The 14,919-nt window shown below is 41.5% G+C and overlaps 1 protein-coding gene and 1 long non-coding RNA gene across 3 annotated transcripts in view; one reads left to right on the forward strand and one right to left on the reverse strand.

Moving 5' to 3' along the window:
• Positions 1-14,919, reverse strand: part of Col19a1 (collagen type XIX alpha 1 chain) — a 296,825-nt gene that overhangs the window by 48,354 nt on the left and 233,552 nt on the right. For both annotated transcript variants that reach the window (XM_033756533.1, XM_033756532.1), the window contains 11 exons: positions 14,825-14,914; positions 14,089-14,133; positions 13,907-13,984; positions 10,980-11,015; positions 10,828-10,872; positions 10,680-10,733; positions 9,143-9,184; positions 5,830-5,934; positions 5,698-5,751; positions 5,425-5,478; positions 894-947 (listed from right to left, as the gene is read on the reverse strand). In XM_033756533.1, coding sequence (XP_033612424.1) covers positions 894-947; positions 5,425-5,478; positions 5,698-5,751; positions 5,830-5,934; positions 9,143-9,184; positions 10,680-10,733; positions 10,828-10,872; positions 10,980-11,015; positions 13,907-13,984; positions 14,089-14,133; positions 14,825-14,914 — 657 coding nt within the window. The remainder of the gene's footprint in view (positions 1-893; positions 948-5,424; positions 5,479-5,697; positions 5,752-5,829; positions 5,935-9,142; positions 9,185-10,679; positions 10,734-10,827; positions 10,873-10,979; positions 11,016-13,906; positions 13,985-14,088; positions 14,134-14,824; positions 14,915-14,919) is intronic.
• On the forward strand, positions 678-4,692 carry LOC104857785. Its single transcript, XR_778969.2, has 3 exons — positions 678-853; positions 3,734-3,775; positions 4,618-4,692. It is a non-coding gene; the product is annotated as an uncharacterized LOC104857785 (long non-coding RNA).

Below are 14,919 nucleotides of genomic sequence, written 5' to 3' on the forward strand. Positions count from 1 at the left end.
CTTTAGGGGTAGAGTTAAGTATAATTTTCATGGCTCCTTTCACAGCTGTTTATAACTTTTAATTTCACTGTATCGTTTAAAACCAGGTTTGTTCTACATACTGTGATAAAGGCATACACGGTAAAAATTTAATTATGGCAAACCCATGATTCAAAATATTAATATGATTACTATCTTATTTGTGTGGTAAAAATTCTGTCTGCAAGGAATTCTAAGAAGGGAAGAGAGACACAGACATGAATTGGGTGGCTAGATTTAGCAAGTAAAAACATTTGGGATGGTCTTACACTAAAATTATTTATTTGAAATTCAAATTAGGTGTGGCAGATGGAAAGACAAAAAGCTTCTAGAGAATTCTAGGAAAATATGATAAAGACACAATGGCCAAGATGGTGCATTAGTAGGATGGTGGAACCCCGAACTAAAATTAGAGCACTTTTAAGCTCGTATATAAGAATAAAAATAAATCTGATAATCTCTGATCTACTTTTGCTCTGCTAGAAATAAATTCTCAGCTTATGTTTCCATCAGAATATCTTTTCTTATAGTGACTGTCTGGCAAGTGCAAGATCTTGAGTTCGATTCCCAGCACCCAAATATTTTCTAAAGATTAGTGCCAAAAATTATAACTAAAAAATAGAATGCTGTTTGAGATCTAATTTCTATTTCAGAGTAGCTTACTCCGACTGCTTTCTGGTCTGGAAGAATTGTATGCCAGTCTCTGGCATGCTCACCAGCCTTAAATAATACTAAGTGAAAATAAGAGGTGGTGGATGGGCTGCTTTCCTGCGCAACAGCTGGAAATCTGCATAGAAGCACAGAGTAAAAGACAAGGAATCTTCATGCATCTCAAGTAGGTGTGAGCTACGAGTGGAAGTTGAATGAATACTTACAGGGGCTCCCGCGGGGCCCGGGGCACCTGGGATGCCTGGAATTCCCTGAAGACCCTAGAAGAGATAGGGTGACCATAAGATCTGATACAGAGAACAAAGCATTCAGATAATCAAATATTATAAAAAAAAAACCAGAATGACATAAACATATTTTAGCTAACTAGGAAACACGGTGTATGCCATGTGTAAATATTTATTTCCAAAGAGTAAGGAATATATCTGGTGACTCACACAGCATTGCAGATCTTACAGAGCCAGCCCTGCTAACGCACAGAGATACAAATATCAGATTGGCAGAATGCCAGCAGAGAAATGTATGATTACGTGAAGGCTTCATTCAGCTGAGAGAAAAATGGAGTAAGTTTTATGATAAATCTAGTTTAGCTGATCAGTTTGTTACAAGGAGAAACCTGGCTCATTGGTGAATTTTAATTTGCCATCCTTTTATGGCTAAGGCATAAAAGCCCTTCTTCCCTCCTTGGGTTTATAGAATGATCCTAATTATACTGAATAGTATTTAAAATGCTGATATGTTTATATATCAAGGAAGGACATGCAAAATTAACCATCAATTTGTGTAATTTTGTTCCACTATCAAGTGCACCAACAAAATTTTAATAAATTGCATAAAAATTTATAATGGACATTTCATAACTATTAAAATGATGATTTAGAGAACTATTAGATAACATGGAAAAGTAAAAGCCACGAAGTGTTACAGGGCACAGGGTCAACATTTTTAAACAATTGTAAAGACATGTCCTATAAGGAACGATAGGACTGAGAAACAGATTTTTACTATTCTGTCACGGCAAATGGATATTTTATCTAGAAACTTGTCAGGGGCTTCAGAATTCCAGATTTTTCAGACTTTTTACAAGGGCAACAGAGTCCACGATCTGTGTATTAAGTAGCATTTCCAGTGCTGCCGCCAAAATATTTCTGTAGCAAAACAGGGTATCTGATAGAGGGAGAAAAATGGACCAGCTCTGTGTGAAGTCAGGGCAGGTTTTGCTGCCACACGAAGCTGCTACAGACTTGGCAGAGACTCCCAGGTTTTTAGTCGTTCAGGCCTTTGGATGAGGGACTGTGGATCATGCTGTTACTATGACCTCGGGGGTGGGGACAGAGGTAAGTTAACATTTCAGTGCTTTTTGTGTATTTCCCAAATTTCCTGTAACAAACCTAGATCACTTCTGTAACAGAAAAATCATGATGCCCTTTTGTTATTTTAGATAAACACATATGGCATCAAGTTCTAGCATGAAGGGCTCAGCAGCAGAGCAATAGCACATGCACGGCCCTAGGGTCGGCCCAGAGCACTGCAAAATAAACAGTTCTGTGTTGTAGATCAAATGTTCTACTCTTCCAAGGCTTCATCTCCTTTGCTGAATATTCTCTTTACCTGGCCGATACACTTTTGTCACATCTCCTTCCCCCTTTCCTGTTAAGAAATATAAATTTATATCTACAGAGTCTACCCAAAAAATGTATACACACTGCAGGAAAAGGAAAGTGGTAGGACATTTTTCAACAAATGGTGTTACCTTCCACGCAGGAAACCCATCACACTGCCTGCTCTTACAGGAGAAACTGAAAATCCCTGTGCAGTGATCTCGGTGACCAGGGTCACCAGAGCAGCAGTTCAAAGTACTGATAAGTGTCTGGAAGCTCATGGCCACCACTTTGAGCTTCTCTTGTCATTGTAGAGGCCAAAGGGACCTTGTATTAATCTCATGATATTCTAGTTTTTCTTTTCCAGAAGTGTGTATACATGGTTTTGGGCTGAAATCCGTATTAGTTACAAACATCAGCTAAAGTGATCATGATGAATGAGTCCCATGGGACTGTGAGCTGGGTCAGGGCTTCCCCACACCAGTGAGATCGAGGAGGAAGCTCGGCCAGAGCTCAGCCAGGTATTCCAGTCGGCCCGTTCAGTGCCAAAGGAGATCCTACGCTCCTTCTGGTTTATCCATGGGATATGGTGGAAAGGCACGCTAGGAGCAGGGCCCCTCGCATGTTCAATTCATCATGCAGTAAGCCTTGGGCAGAGTCTTGGTGTGCATGGTAAGGAACGTGGACACATCTGTCTCCGCCTCATCGGCAGGACTGTGTCCACGTCCCTGCAGAAGGCGCAGATCAGCATGAGGGACCGGGTCTCTTACTGTCCCCAGCATTAACCTTATGAGTCTATATTTTCATAAATGGAAGAGTGTTTCTTTTAGGAGTGATACTTTTAGATGACTGGCTATTACACACATCCTAGTATACATTTCTTTAACTTGACTACATTTCCATAACATTCTCTCTCTACCTACGTGTGTCAGTTATGCAAGTACATCTGCACTCCTCTTTTTGCTGCACCTCGCCTCAACTCCGAGTCCTTCTGGAGATGCTGAGCGAGTTTTTAGGTAGTCTAATTTATAAGCGTGGGACTCAGTAACCTTTGACGACCACATTAAACTTTAAAATAAACCTGAGTCCATAAATAAAAAAAATAATTCTCAGCAATCTTGCTCTGAGTGAGCTGAAATTTCATGGTAAGGGTAAAAGTTAGTATGGATGTAGAAAGGGCAATAAGATAATTTTAAGTGACAAGATGGTCTTAAAGAAGACAAATGCATATTAAAGAGTAGGATAGTCAATTTAGCATATAGTGCCAACCTAAAATACAAATTAAAATTTATTGCATAGGTATTCTGGTATCATGAGAGCCAAGCGAGTTCTCTGTTTTGATACTTTGATTTTTTGCAAGTTCTAGCTAAACTGCTACTATTGCTATAATCTGTGACTGACAATATTTTCATGCCTTATTTCTCAATTATTCTGAAATATTGTAGGAAGACCTGCACTCCAAGCAAGACTTCACTCTGACTGCCAAGGTGGGTTCTGTCCTACGAGCATCTTACACTTTGTCACCTCAGCTGTACAGCACCACCTGTGTAAAGGGGTGGGTGGTGATGCCACTTTCCAAAGAGCAGTAACCAAACAGGCTCCTCATGGATCAAATCAGGGAGACCAAAGTTAGAAGTCAACAAAGACACAGGCTGTCCCTCTGGGCCTCTTCCACTAAGAGTTGATTGGACATTTGAAATTTATAAGATTTGAGATTCAACACAGTGGTCTATTGGCCAGCTGGAAATATGTGCTCTTAGTCAAAGTTTTATTCTCTTAAATCAACAAACGATTACCTCAGGAATTATCTGGTCCCAGGAGAAGACGACTACATTCACTATTACTGGTATTTTCCTCTCAAGTGGCCCACCAGAGTCAGTATATTACTTCAGATATATTCATTTATGTGTTGTGAAAAATAAGGGAAAATAATCTCCTTAACCTGCTGGAATCTCCCCACATAATGGGACTTGTGCAATTTTGTGTAAGAAGCTGTAAAAGAGTGAGCACATTAAAATAGTGGTAGAAGACTATTAACAGTGGATTTCAGTTCACCGAGAGAACAAAGTACCTAGCAAAATTGATAAAAAGGACCTTCTAGCGAATTTAAAATCATTTATAAAAACCTGAATTCCAACTATTTTCTGATCTTTTTGCTAATATCTTCTCAAAAAAGCTGTTGGACTTTAAAAATCTGTTACAGAAGTTTTCACTAAAGTATAGTTACAGTAGCACTTGAGGAAACGGAAAGCTTATTAACATTTATTTTGAAAACAAAATGCCTTTAAATGTTATTTATAGATAAAATTATTTCCTGTTTCTTAACCAGGTAAAAAGAAAATCCCAAGCCACACCTCAAGCTTTTTAGAACAGAATCAATGAGTTAAAAGCAATATTGCACGATGATAATTTGTAGTATGAAGTATAATTCCAATTAGAAAATAGATTTTCTTTTCACCGTTCTAATTTTTTGCACTAACATCAAGGTTAATATATGCCAGATGGCCTACTTACTTTCATGAAGAACTATTAGTATCAAAACTGTTTAAACTAACAATTCATCATTCTAACTGGTTTTTCTGATATGGATTATGCAAGACATGAATCCTGAGCATCACTGTGACTTAAAGTCAGAAAAGTCTGCTGTTATCTGGAAAACACTGTGGACCCTTGGTTTGGGGGTGGACATCTGATCTGGACTTGTCCAAGGAGCTCCTTTTGGTAGTTTTTCTCCCAAGAGTCTGGGCGCTCAGTAGTGACACAAACAAGCCAAGGTCACCGAAGCCATCTGTGGCAGAGCACAGCTGAGAGTCCCGGACTGTCTTCACCCATTCCTTGAGTTCTCTCCGTAAATTTCCTCTCCCTCACTTTTATCCTCCTTCCTGCTCCATGAAAACAGCAACAAGAAAACATGACTGTTACATTAACGTTGCACCTTCATTTCCTTGTCTCAAAGGCGGACCACTGGGAGTAAGCCTGAACCTGCTATTGAAAGTGTAAAAATGTGATGACTTCCTACTTTGTTTTGATTGGTTTTAGCATTAACTAGGAGCCATAGTAGAGCTGATGTCTTTCTGCACTCGAGTCCAGCGGAGAATCGGCAACAGGACTGTGTTATCTCAGAACAATGCTTTACCTCGTCCCCTTTCTCGCCGGGTATCCCAGGGTAGCCCCGCTCTCCTTTGGTTCCCTGAAAAGACATGTTAGGGTTAGCGAGGACTCAGCCAATGTTATCTTCTGCACAATGGAAAACATCAGAACACTTAGCACAGACAATTTGGATAGAGTCAGGGAACAAAATGATGGTGACATTTGGCTTTTTATCCTGCTTTCTCAAAATATGCTTTGTAAAGAAATGGTATATTTTGGAACAGGTTCCAATTGAAAATCCCACTGAGGACTTTCTTACCTTTGGCCCTTCTCTGCCTGGGATTCCCGGAGCACCCCGCGGCCCCGTATCGCCCTGAAGGACAGAGGAGTGAACAGGACTGAGAGTGCGCTCGGTGTGTGTGGGGCGTCTGGACAGTGGAGGCCTTTTTACCTTGCGGGCTGGAGAATCGTACTTCCCAGGCTCCCCTGAGCCCCCGTCGGCTCCTTTGTTGCTTTTCAGCCCAGGGACGTTGGCTTGGCAGCTGCCGCAGAAGTTCTAATGAGCAGAGAGAGGAGGTTACTGAGAGATTCGTGGCAACAGTCTTCCAGAGAGAGGTTTGACCCGACTTGAAGCTCTGCTTATGGGCAACGCGCCAATTGGAAGGTCACTCTGTGTTCAGAGATTTATTTCTTCAATTGGAAGAGATTACTTTGGGAAGCAAAAACTATTTGCAGAGTTCATCAGTGACATCTGTTTCTGACACTAGTGAGATTTTATTTTTTAGCTAATATTTCAATGAAAAAAAAACCCCAAATAAATATGGAAACAACCTGTAAGTCAAGAACACAGACTGATTTTTCAGTTGCTCAGAAGCACATTTAAAGAAAGAGGGTATCAGAGCTTAGACTAACCAGCAAGATTGCAGAGCTCCTACAACCGGAAGTGTAAGTCATTAAAAGGTAAAAAGAACAAACTGGCAGGAAAGGATTTCTCCTTCTGCACAGAAAATGAGTAGACGCCTCCACAGCTCACCCACATTTTGCCAGTGGAAGCACTCACGTGCAGAACAGTTCCCTGAGTGATTTGGACTTGGTGATGACGTCAGATCCAAGAGAAGATAGAAATTTAAGTGCCGCCATCTTCCCAGTGTCCTCTCTGTAACCATTAGCTCTCTGGGAAGGCTTGAATTTACGTGTCTGTGAGCTTGTGAGATAAACAAGTCTCATCACACAGCCAGGGAAACAGAGTCTGTGAAACGCCCTTGTCAAGCCTGACTTTTCAGTAAGTCACTGGAGTGAGAATATGACCCAGGAAGCGGTGGGATGCAGACCCCTGCACGGAGGAGGCAGATGAACAGCTGACATAGGTTAGGGCAATATAAGCCTCAACTGCTCCTCCTGTTCAATAAAAGGGAGATCTTTAAACGTAAAGAAGGGGATGGAAGCATTCCATCAACGATGAAGCCCAAGCCAGGTCACGTCCTGTAGTTGTGACCCAGTGGACATCAACATAGGTCTAATTCCCAAAAATACGTTTCTTGGAAGACTAATTTTCTGTAACATTGAGAAGGCTTGGAAGCAAACTGTCTCAAAAATGCTGGATTAAGTAGCTTTCTTCATGGTGAGCCGCCTTATAGATGCTGAGTATAAAACGGTTTATACAGTTACAGGGGTTATGGGCAACAGTTCTGAAATTGCTTTTAGGAACAATCACTTCAAAGGACTGATGTATTGGTAGGGGAGTTAAAAATACATATATAATTATACAGCTACCACTGATAATATATAACAACCTGTAAAGTTAGAGAAATGCCTGTGGGCTTAGGAGAACCGAAAGGGTTTCCCTATTTCAAAACATGAAAAAGATGGGTTGTACACACAGACACGGACAGGATACAACAGTGAAAACCTTGGTGTATCAATATGCAGGAACATGTTAGAATGAATTGTTCACTTGATAGTTTTAGTAAAATATTTATAAATGATAATCATTGTGAGTAAAACTTTTCCAAATCTCATTGGAAACTGGTCTCACTTTCTTTAGGTCAGGTTTACCAGAATGATAAGTTAAGAGAAACTGGACTTAATGTTCTTAAAAAAATCACCTAAGATTTTATGCAAAGAATAAAATACATCGGCTCTTAGCCAATGTACAGTGTCACTCAAAGAGGGAGTCACCCCCAGGTTAGCCTAGGAGGAGGTCTGAGGCCTTGGTAATCACACCACCTCCCAAATCCAAGATTTTGAAAACAAAGCAGGGTGATTTTGGTCACACCAGACTCAATTGGAGATGCCAAGTCATTGTGTTGGGTACCAGTCAGGATAGAACTTCACATTATCAGCTTGACCAACAGATCAACCCCAAATGAAATCCCTGTATCTGTGTTTTGGTTTGGAGACCCATCCTCCTCCCTTGTCCTTCCTGAAGCCCAAGTTCCTCTTGTCAGTGTTTTTGTCTCCACGAGGAGCCATCTTATATTCCATCAGCACACGATCCTTAAAGAATTCTAACTATTCAGAGATGACGCACACCACAGACCCATTTCCAACACTATTGCCCTTATGAAGATCCAGGACTTCCCGAGGAGGACATGTTCCTGCGTCCGTGTTCCATTTATTAGCTATGTGGCTGAGGAAGTTACTTAATGGCTTGGAACGTTGGGCTTCTCATATGTAGGGTAATGCTATGCAGCCTCAAATTATAATATTGTGAAGATTGAATGTGTTTAAAGCAGGACACTGACTTCCATGCAACTAGAACTCAGTAAATAAACTCTTCCTCAAACCCTCCCAAAATAGTCTTTTCTATCTCATAAGACAATGTTGTTGTAGAGATCTGATATTCCTATTTCAACTCATGTTTGTAGGTCTATTCTCAAAACTCTAATCACCCATGAATACATCCACAAGAATCCTGAGCTTTTTGATTGATTCAATTCAATAAGTATTTCTGCGTGCCTACTACTGTGCAAGTCTCTGTGCAAATTACTGGGCATGTACACAGCTGTAGTCAAGTGTGCACACACTGTCTGCCCCAAGTCATGTGTATAAAGTATCTGAGAATAAAGGTAGACTTTCATCTGGATACGGAGACACCCATGGGCTTAACCTTCCCGTCATCATAAGAACCCTCAGTCTTATCAGTTCTTCCATTCATACAGGTAAAATACAGGGAAGTATTAGAAAATTGTAGCAAGATTCATTTTCTATAGGTGCATTTTCACTTGATCTTAGCCAAGAGGCCGAGAAGCGATATGTGAGATACATTTTCTAGGAGATAGGCAGATACGATTTTCATTTGACACAGTGATGGGGGTTACAGCAATTATTGGCTTTGGAATTGTATAGTTTAGTTTTGTAAATCCTCACACCATAGAAGCTCTGCCTCGTAAGCTGGGTGTGTGAGCCGCACTGGTCTCATCCTGGGACCGGCCGGGACAGATACACCGAGGAGGGCCAGTGTTCACAGCAGTGAGCCCGAGGGTGATCACCCACAAAGGGAGAGCTGCTTCCCCAGGGTGTTAACAGTGCAGTAACGTAACTGCCTGTGGCTGTCCTAGAACCAACCCCCCTACACCCACACTGGCTAAAAGGGGAGCATGGGGGAAGCAGTAGAAACAGCACAAGACGCATTATGACCCATGTTCTTTTGCCATCCAATATGTCTTGCCATCTGAAAATGGAGTTGTTCAGGCTAAGGAATTAACTCCGTTTCTAGTAAAGATTTCCTGAGTTTTCTTGGACCCACGATTACATTACAGTACCTTGAGCAAGGCACCGATGTCTCCCAAGAGAGGAAGTGCAATCTGGTGAAGGAGGAAAAAAACAAAGCATGAAAAAACACGTATGTACAAATACACAAAACGGAAGATGCTGCTCCTCAAAGTGCATGGCATTTGAGATTTGGGAAACAAAGCTTCTAGAGCCTCACTATCAGGATTACTGGGGTAACACTATGCTTCAGGTTAGAAATTGACACCCAGCAACTGAATCCAGAAGTGTTTTGTGGAACGGCCACCATTCCTCCAGCATGACCACAAAAACTCATACATATTATTGTTTTGATTCTACATCTATATTTTCAGGACATAGAAACTTTTGCCTTCCCTTTCACATTATTGGTTTTGTGTTTTGTTTTTTGTTTTGTTTTGTTTTGAGACAGGGTGTCATTATATAGTTGAGATTGACCTGGAACTCACTATGTAGCCCAGGGTGGTCTCGAACTCACAGTGATCCTCCTGCCTCAGCCTCCCGAGTGCTGGGATTACAGGCGTGCACCACAATGCCCGGCTCACATTATTGGTTTTTAAGTAACAAAGACAAGTCCTTTAGCAAGAGGAAATCCCTTCACTGACAAGCACATTATCAAGCTATTGAGAGACATAAAGCGTACAAAGGAAGTTTTCCTTGAAGCTGGTTCTCAAGAAGCTCCAGAGAGGCTCTCCAGTGGCCTAAGTGATGGCCAAGACAGCAGCAGAAGAAGTGGGACTGAGTTTGGGCCACACAACCTAAGATGTCCTTCAGAGAGAGACCAGAGCCTGAGTTAAACTTTCCAACGTTCACAAATGGTGCAACAGCTGGAGTAAGGCCACAAGGTAGATGCCTTTGCGTCAGGTTTATAAAGACACATGAGGCCCAAACAGTGTGGGAGGAAGAAAGGATTTGTGGAGTTTAGAACAGAGGCCAGATTCGGATTTTACTTTACAAAACTCTTGATACAAAGTAATGTTCTCAAACTACAATTACCGAAGCTGGGGCTACTTAAAGGGATTTCACTGTCTCTCAAAGCAAGTTGGAACCTAAAATAAAACTTGGGAACACACCATTAGTGCCTACATTCATTTTCTAAGAACCCACTCAAGGCAGTTTTTATGACTTAGTCATCACAGCTTTTTAAAGAGAATCAATGGACATGTGCTGTGTCGAAGGTAATCACCTGTGAACTTTCACTTTGAAAAACGAAATTCATTTAGTCACTAGCGTTAGAAAGAACAGAAACTGAGGGCTATATATTTCATCTCAATTTCCATGGCCCTGAGACATTATATGGTATGACTTGGCTGAGGGCAAAATTGTACAGCTGAATTATACCCTTAGAAAGTAAGTATTCATCACACACGCACCCACACACACATGCTGAGGCAGCTTGAACTTTTTTCCCCTCTACAAAATAATGGGGCTAAACAAAATCAAGCCATCACTGAGCATTCTAATTAGTTTGGACAGAGAAAGTTGCTTGGTAGTCTGTTTGGCTTCTGAGTGCACTAAATGTACATAAATCAGGTGATGTATGTTACGTACCGGGTCACCTGGGGGGCCTGGCAGGCCTGGCTTTCCATCTCTCCCCGGAGCTCCCTGAAAACAGAGACAGAAAGTTCAAATCCTTACAAGGCAACATAGGTGCAGGTTAAAGCAAGTGTGAGGTAGGGCAGGTAAAGAAGGTCCTTACATCACTCCCTGGAGTTCCTGGCAACCCGGGAAGACCACGAGGACCCTGGAGGAGGAAAACCACAAAAATAGTTACTTAAGAGGCCAGTCCCTCATAATTTCCCCCAGGTAGGCAAGCTAGGTTTGTTGTTCTGAACAATTTAAGTAGTTTACCTGCACACCTGGCTTGCCAGCTGGACCTTGGGAACCCTGGGTAAAATGAGACACACATCGTCAGAATCTACCAGCAATGTCCGGAGACCAAGTGCTGTAATTTGCTTAGTGGAACAATGGGATTTTCCAACATGCACACTGAAAATTCTCTAACACTGGCCATGGCCTGACAACTGTTGCTGGCAACACCATGCTTTTCCTCAGACACTGGGACCTGACACTTTCCATCACATCTGGCTGCCTGCTAGTGGCTGAGCAAACAATCCAAGCATCCAAATTCCACTGGACCAGAAGCCGACTGCCCTCTGGAGCAGCTGGCCTATGGCTCCCTTCCCTCTCCTCTGTGTACTTTGTGTCATTTCTCACTTTGAAGGAAGAGCCAGCACCACCGTTTAGTGTCAGGAGTAGGAAGTGAAGCATCATCAGTTATTTTCTCTTTTTAGACAATTTGCTTTTAAAGTACCAAAAATGAGGCTGAGATGATTTGAAAACCCTAATTCCATGAGTTTGATCCTTATCATACATCCCTGGACCACTGAAATAGGAATTAAAAACCTAATCCAGTCAAGACTTGGCATCTTAGCAGTTGACTTCAGTAACTGCTTACTGGTTTTCCTTTTTTTTTTTTTTTAAATAAATATCCCTATCCGTGATACAGTCGAAACCTTTGTTTCCCCTCTATACTGTATCTCTACGTGAGTTTTTCTTTAAACTCATCCCTGCCTTAATAAAGCCCTAATATTTTTTGCTCTTAAAAATGTTCTGTCTCTTAGTTCTCTTGGAAAGATACCCAGCAGAGGAGGGATGGCTGGGTCAAATGGAACCTCCAGTCCAAGCTCTTTGAGGTATCTCCATATTGATTTCCACAGACTGGTAGCACCACTCTGCACTCCCACCAACAATGGAGAAGGGTTCCTTTCTCCCCACAACCCTGCCAACATTTGTTATTGTGTGATTTCTTGATAGCAGCCATTCTTTGTGGGGTGAGGTGGAATCTCAGTGTTGTTTTCATCTGCATCTCTTGAATGACCAGTGATGTGGAACATTTTTTCATATGTTTACTTGCTGTTTTTACTTCTTTGTCTGAGAAATGTCTGTTCATTTCGGGTGCCCATTGTTGAATCAGGTCTTTATATTTGGAGGGGCTGATTGTTTTGAGTTCTTTATATATCCTTGATAAATAGTCCTTTGTCTGAGGAACAGCTGGTAAAAATTTTTTCCCACATTGTAGATTGTCTCTTAGTTCTGCTGATGGTTTTTTTTTGAAGTACAGACGCTTTTTAGTAAGAATCATATCACAGAGAAGTATGTGCACCCATGTTTATAGCGGCACAGTTTGTAATAGCTAAATCTTGGAAACAGCCCATTTGCCCATCTGTTGGAAACTGGATAAAGAAGATGTGGTTTTTCTATAAAATGGAATATTACTCAGCCATAAAGAATGAGAAAATAGATTCATTCATAGGAAAATGGATACATATTAAAGATATACTCCTAAGTGAAATAAATAAGTCACACATGTGTAAATACCGAATAGTTTCCCTGGTGTGAATAATCTGCAATAAAACATAAGATCCTAATAAGATTACTGTCATTTAGAAATGAGAAGAAAGGAGCTAAAGGTGTAGGGAAGGTGTGATGGGTAGGGAAAGGGTAATCAGGGAAAAGAAAAAAATGTGAGATAATGAAAAGATGAAAATAAAGTGTTTGTAGATGGGGAGGGGAAGAGGGGGTGAAGGGAGGGCAGGGGTAAGGGGAAAAAATGAGAATCAAGACTTGTCAGGTAGAGGTACAAGATCCCAACAATGAATGTAACTGTACTGTATCCCTAAAATGTACCAATAAACTCAATTAAAGCTGAAAAAAAAATTCCCAACTATAAGATCAGAATAAAAAAAAATGTTCTGTCTCCAACAGTCTTCTCTATTTTGGCTGCTAAGGTTTCAATGTGCGCCCCCTAGAGTTCATGTGTTAGATGACTGATACTCAAATTCATGTGTTCATACGATTTGGAGGTGGGGCCTTTCGGATTTCGCTGATGGCATTATGTAAAAAGAAGAGAGGCCCGAGCTAGAAGCCAGCTGTGCTCACTGTGTGATGCCTCTAGTTGTGTCTTGTTGCAGGGAGAAGGACCTCCCAGGTGATGGCACCACACTCAGAATTCCCAGCCTCCAGAACCATGAGCCAGATACACTTTTACTCTTTATAAATTACCCTGTCCCAGTATTCTGTTATAGCAACTGAAAATGAACTAAAACATTGGCCCTGAAAAAAATCAAATACCAGTCGTACATAACATAATCAATGGCTGCTTATGCTTTTTTTTTTTTTAACTGTCATGATCAAGGCAAGCCTGTGACATAGGGATATAATAAACATATTTGGTCTCTAGAGGCTCTTGGTTCCTACCACAGATCCAAATCCCTGTAATTTCCTTTGCAGGAGGGTTGCTAGGAGAAATGTTTTCTAATATTTGGTTTTTGACTCTGGTTCCTAACACAGAACTCCTAGTGTCTTGGTATTTCCTAGGTAACAGGAGTGCTTTTTGTTCTAATGAGGTGACTCCTTACATGTACTCCATTCACTTAAAATATTAACTTGGTTTATGTTAATCAGAAACAAGCACTTTAATAATTTTATATTAGCATTCATAATACCTTCCAAGCATGCGTTTGTATTTTTAGAACAAATAGACATATAAAGGGTGAAATGGTTGCTTCTAATGTAAAGCCAGTGTGTCTGGGACCAGACTCTGTAAATCAGTGACCAGTGACTCTCTTGTCTGTACTTAGTGACAGTGTCACAGCCAGCATCTCTGTCTCTCATTTGTCCCTCATTCTTTTCTCCTTATTAAGACTCAACATTGGATTTTGCTCCACAATACTGGCATCAACAGAGTTTCAAAAACTAGAGTGGATCTCACTTACTGTCCTGCCGGGAGTCCCTGCCCCTGGTGGGCCTGTGACACCGGGGGAACCCTGGACACCGGGCAGTCCTCTCTCACCCTGCGAAATGAGGTGCTATGGTCAGTTCAAAGTTCAAAAGACACAGATTTGCTGTTATACTTTGTTGTTCATTCATTTGTTTAAAATTGGCTGTATTTTTATACCTTTGGCCCACGTGGACCAGGTGTTCCAGGATTTCCATCTAAACCCTACAAAAAAAAAAAAGGGTAAATACATTTCTTTTTCCAAAAACATTACAAGTATTTTACAAGTCCTAATTTAAAAATTGTTCACCACGCTTCATTTCACTCAAAGCCACCTTCTGCAGGCAGAACAAGGAATGAGGAACAAATTTCTATAGATTATACGTTTTATGGTTACTTTGAAATACAAAGTTTCTATCTGTAAGGTGAAACACCTGTCATGGAGAACCACTGTGATTACTGTGTAAAGGTTCAAAGAGGAGGAAGGAGGTGTGGGGATGGGCACGTGACACTGGAGATCCAGGTTCTGTGTCCTGGGAAAGTGTGGATCCCAGACACTTTTTATAAACGAAACCTGTGGCAACACCTGCAAAGGGAACTGTCAGGCGGCTCTGCTTTAGGGCAGTGTCCTTTGGTTTAAAACTAGCGTCCTGGGATCCAAAGCTCTGGGATGGATCTATGCACAGGATTCGGGGAGTCTACGACTTTTCCAAAACAACAAGCAAATCCTGGTGTGCATTTGTTGTCTTTCAGAAGAGGGCCCTTCGCTTGCATTAAAGTTTCAAGGTGATTGTACCTTTGATCTGCAGGATAAGGGGACCCCTCCTTTGGTGGGGCTGAGCTTGCGCTTGTGCTTTGAAGCTGAGGTCCCACAAGCAGTTAGGAACGGACACTCACGGGAGGGACTTGAACTTACTGGTTCTCCTGGCAGGCTCTTCCCGGGAGGACCGGCCTCGCCTTTTGGCCCCGGAAGTCCTGGCGGACCTATGAGGCCCCCTGGGTCTCCCTGAG

The sequence above is a fragment of the Fukomys damarensis genome, unplaced genomic scaffold (genome assembly GCF_012274545.1).
Source record: "Fukomys damarensis isolate Sample0158 unplaced genomic scaffold, DMR_v1.0_HiC HiC_scaffold_27, whole genome shotgun sequence".
NCBI lineage: Eukaryota > Metazoa > Chordata > Mammalia > Rodentia > Bathyergidae > Fukomys > Fukomys damarensis.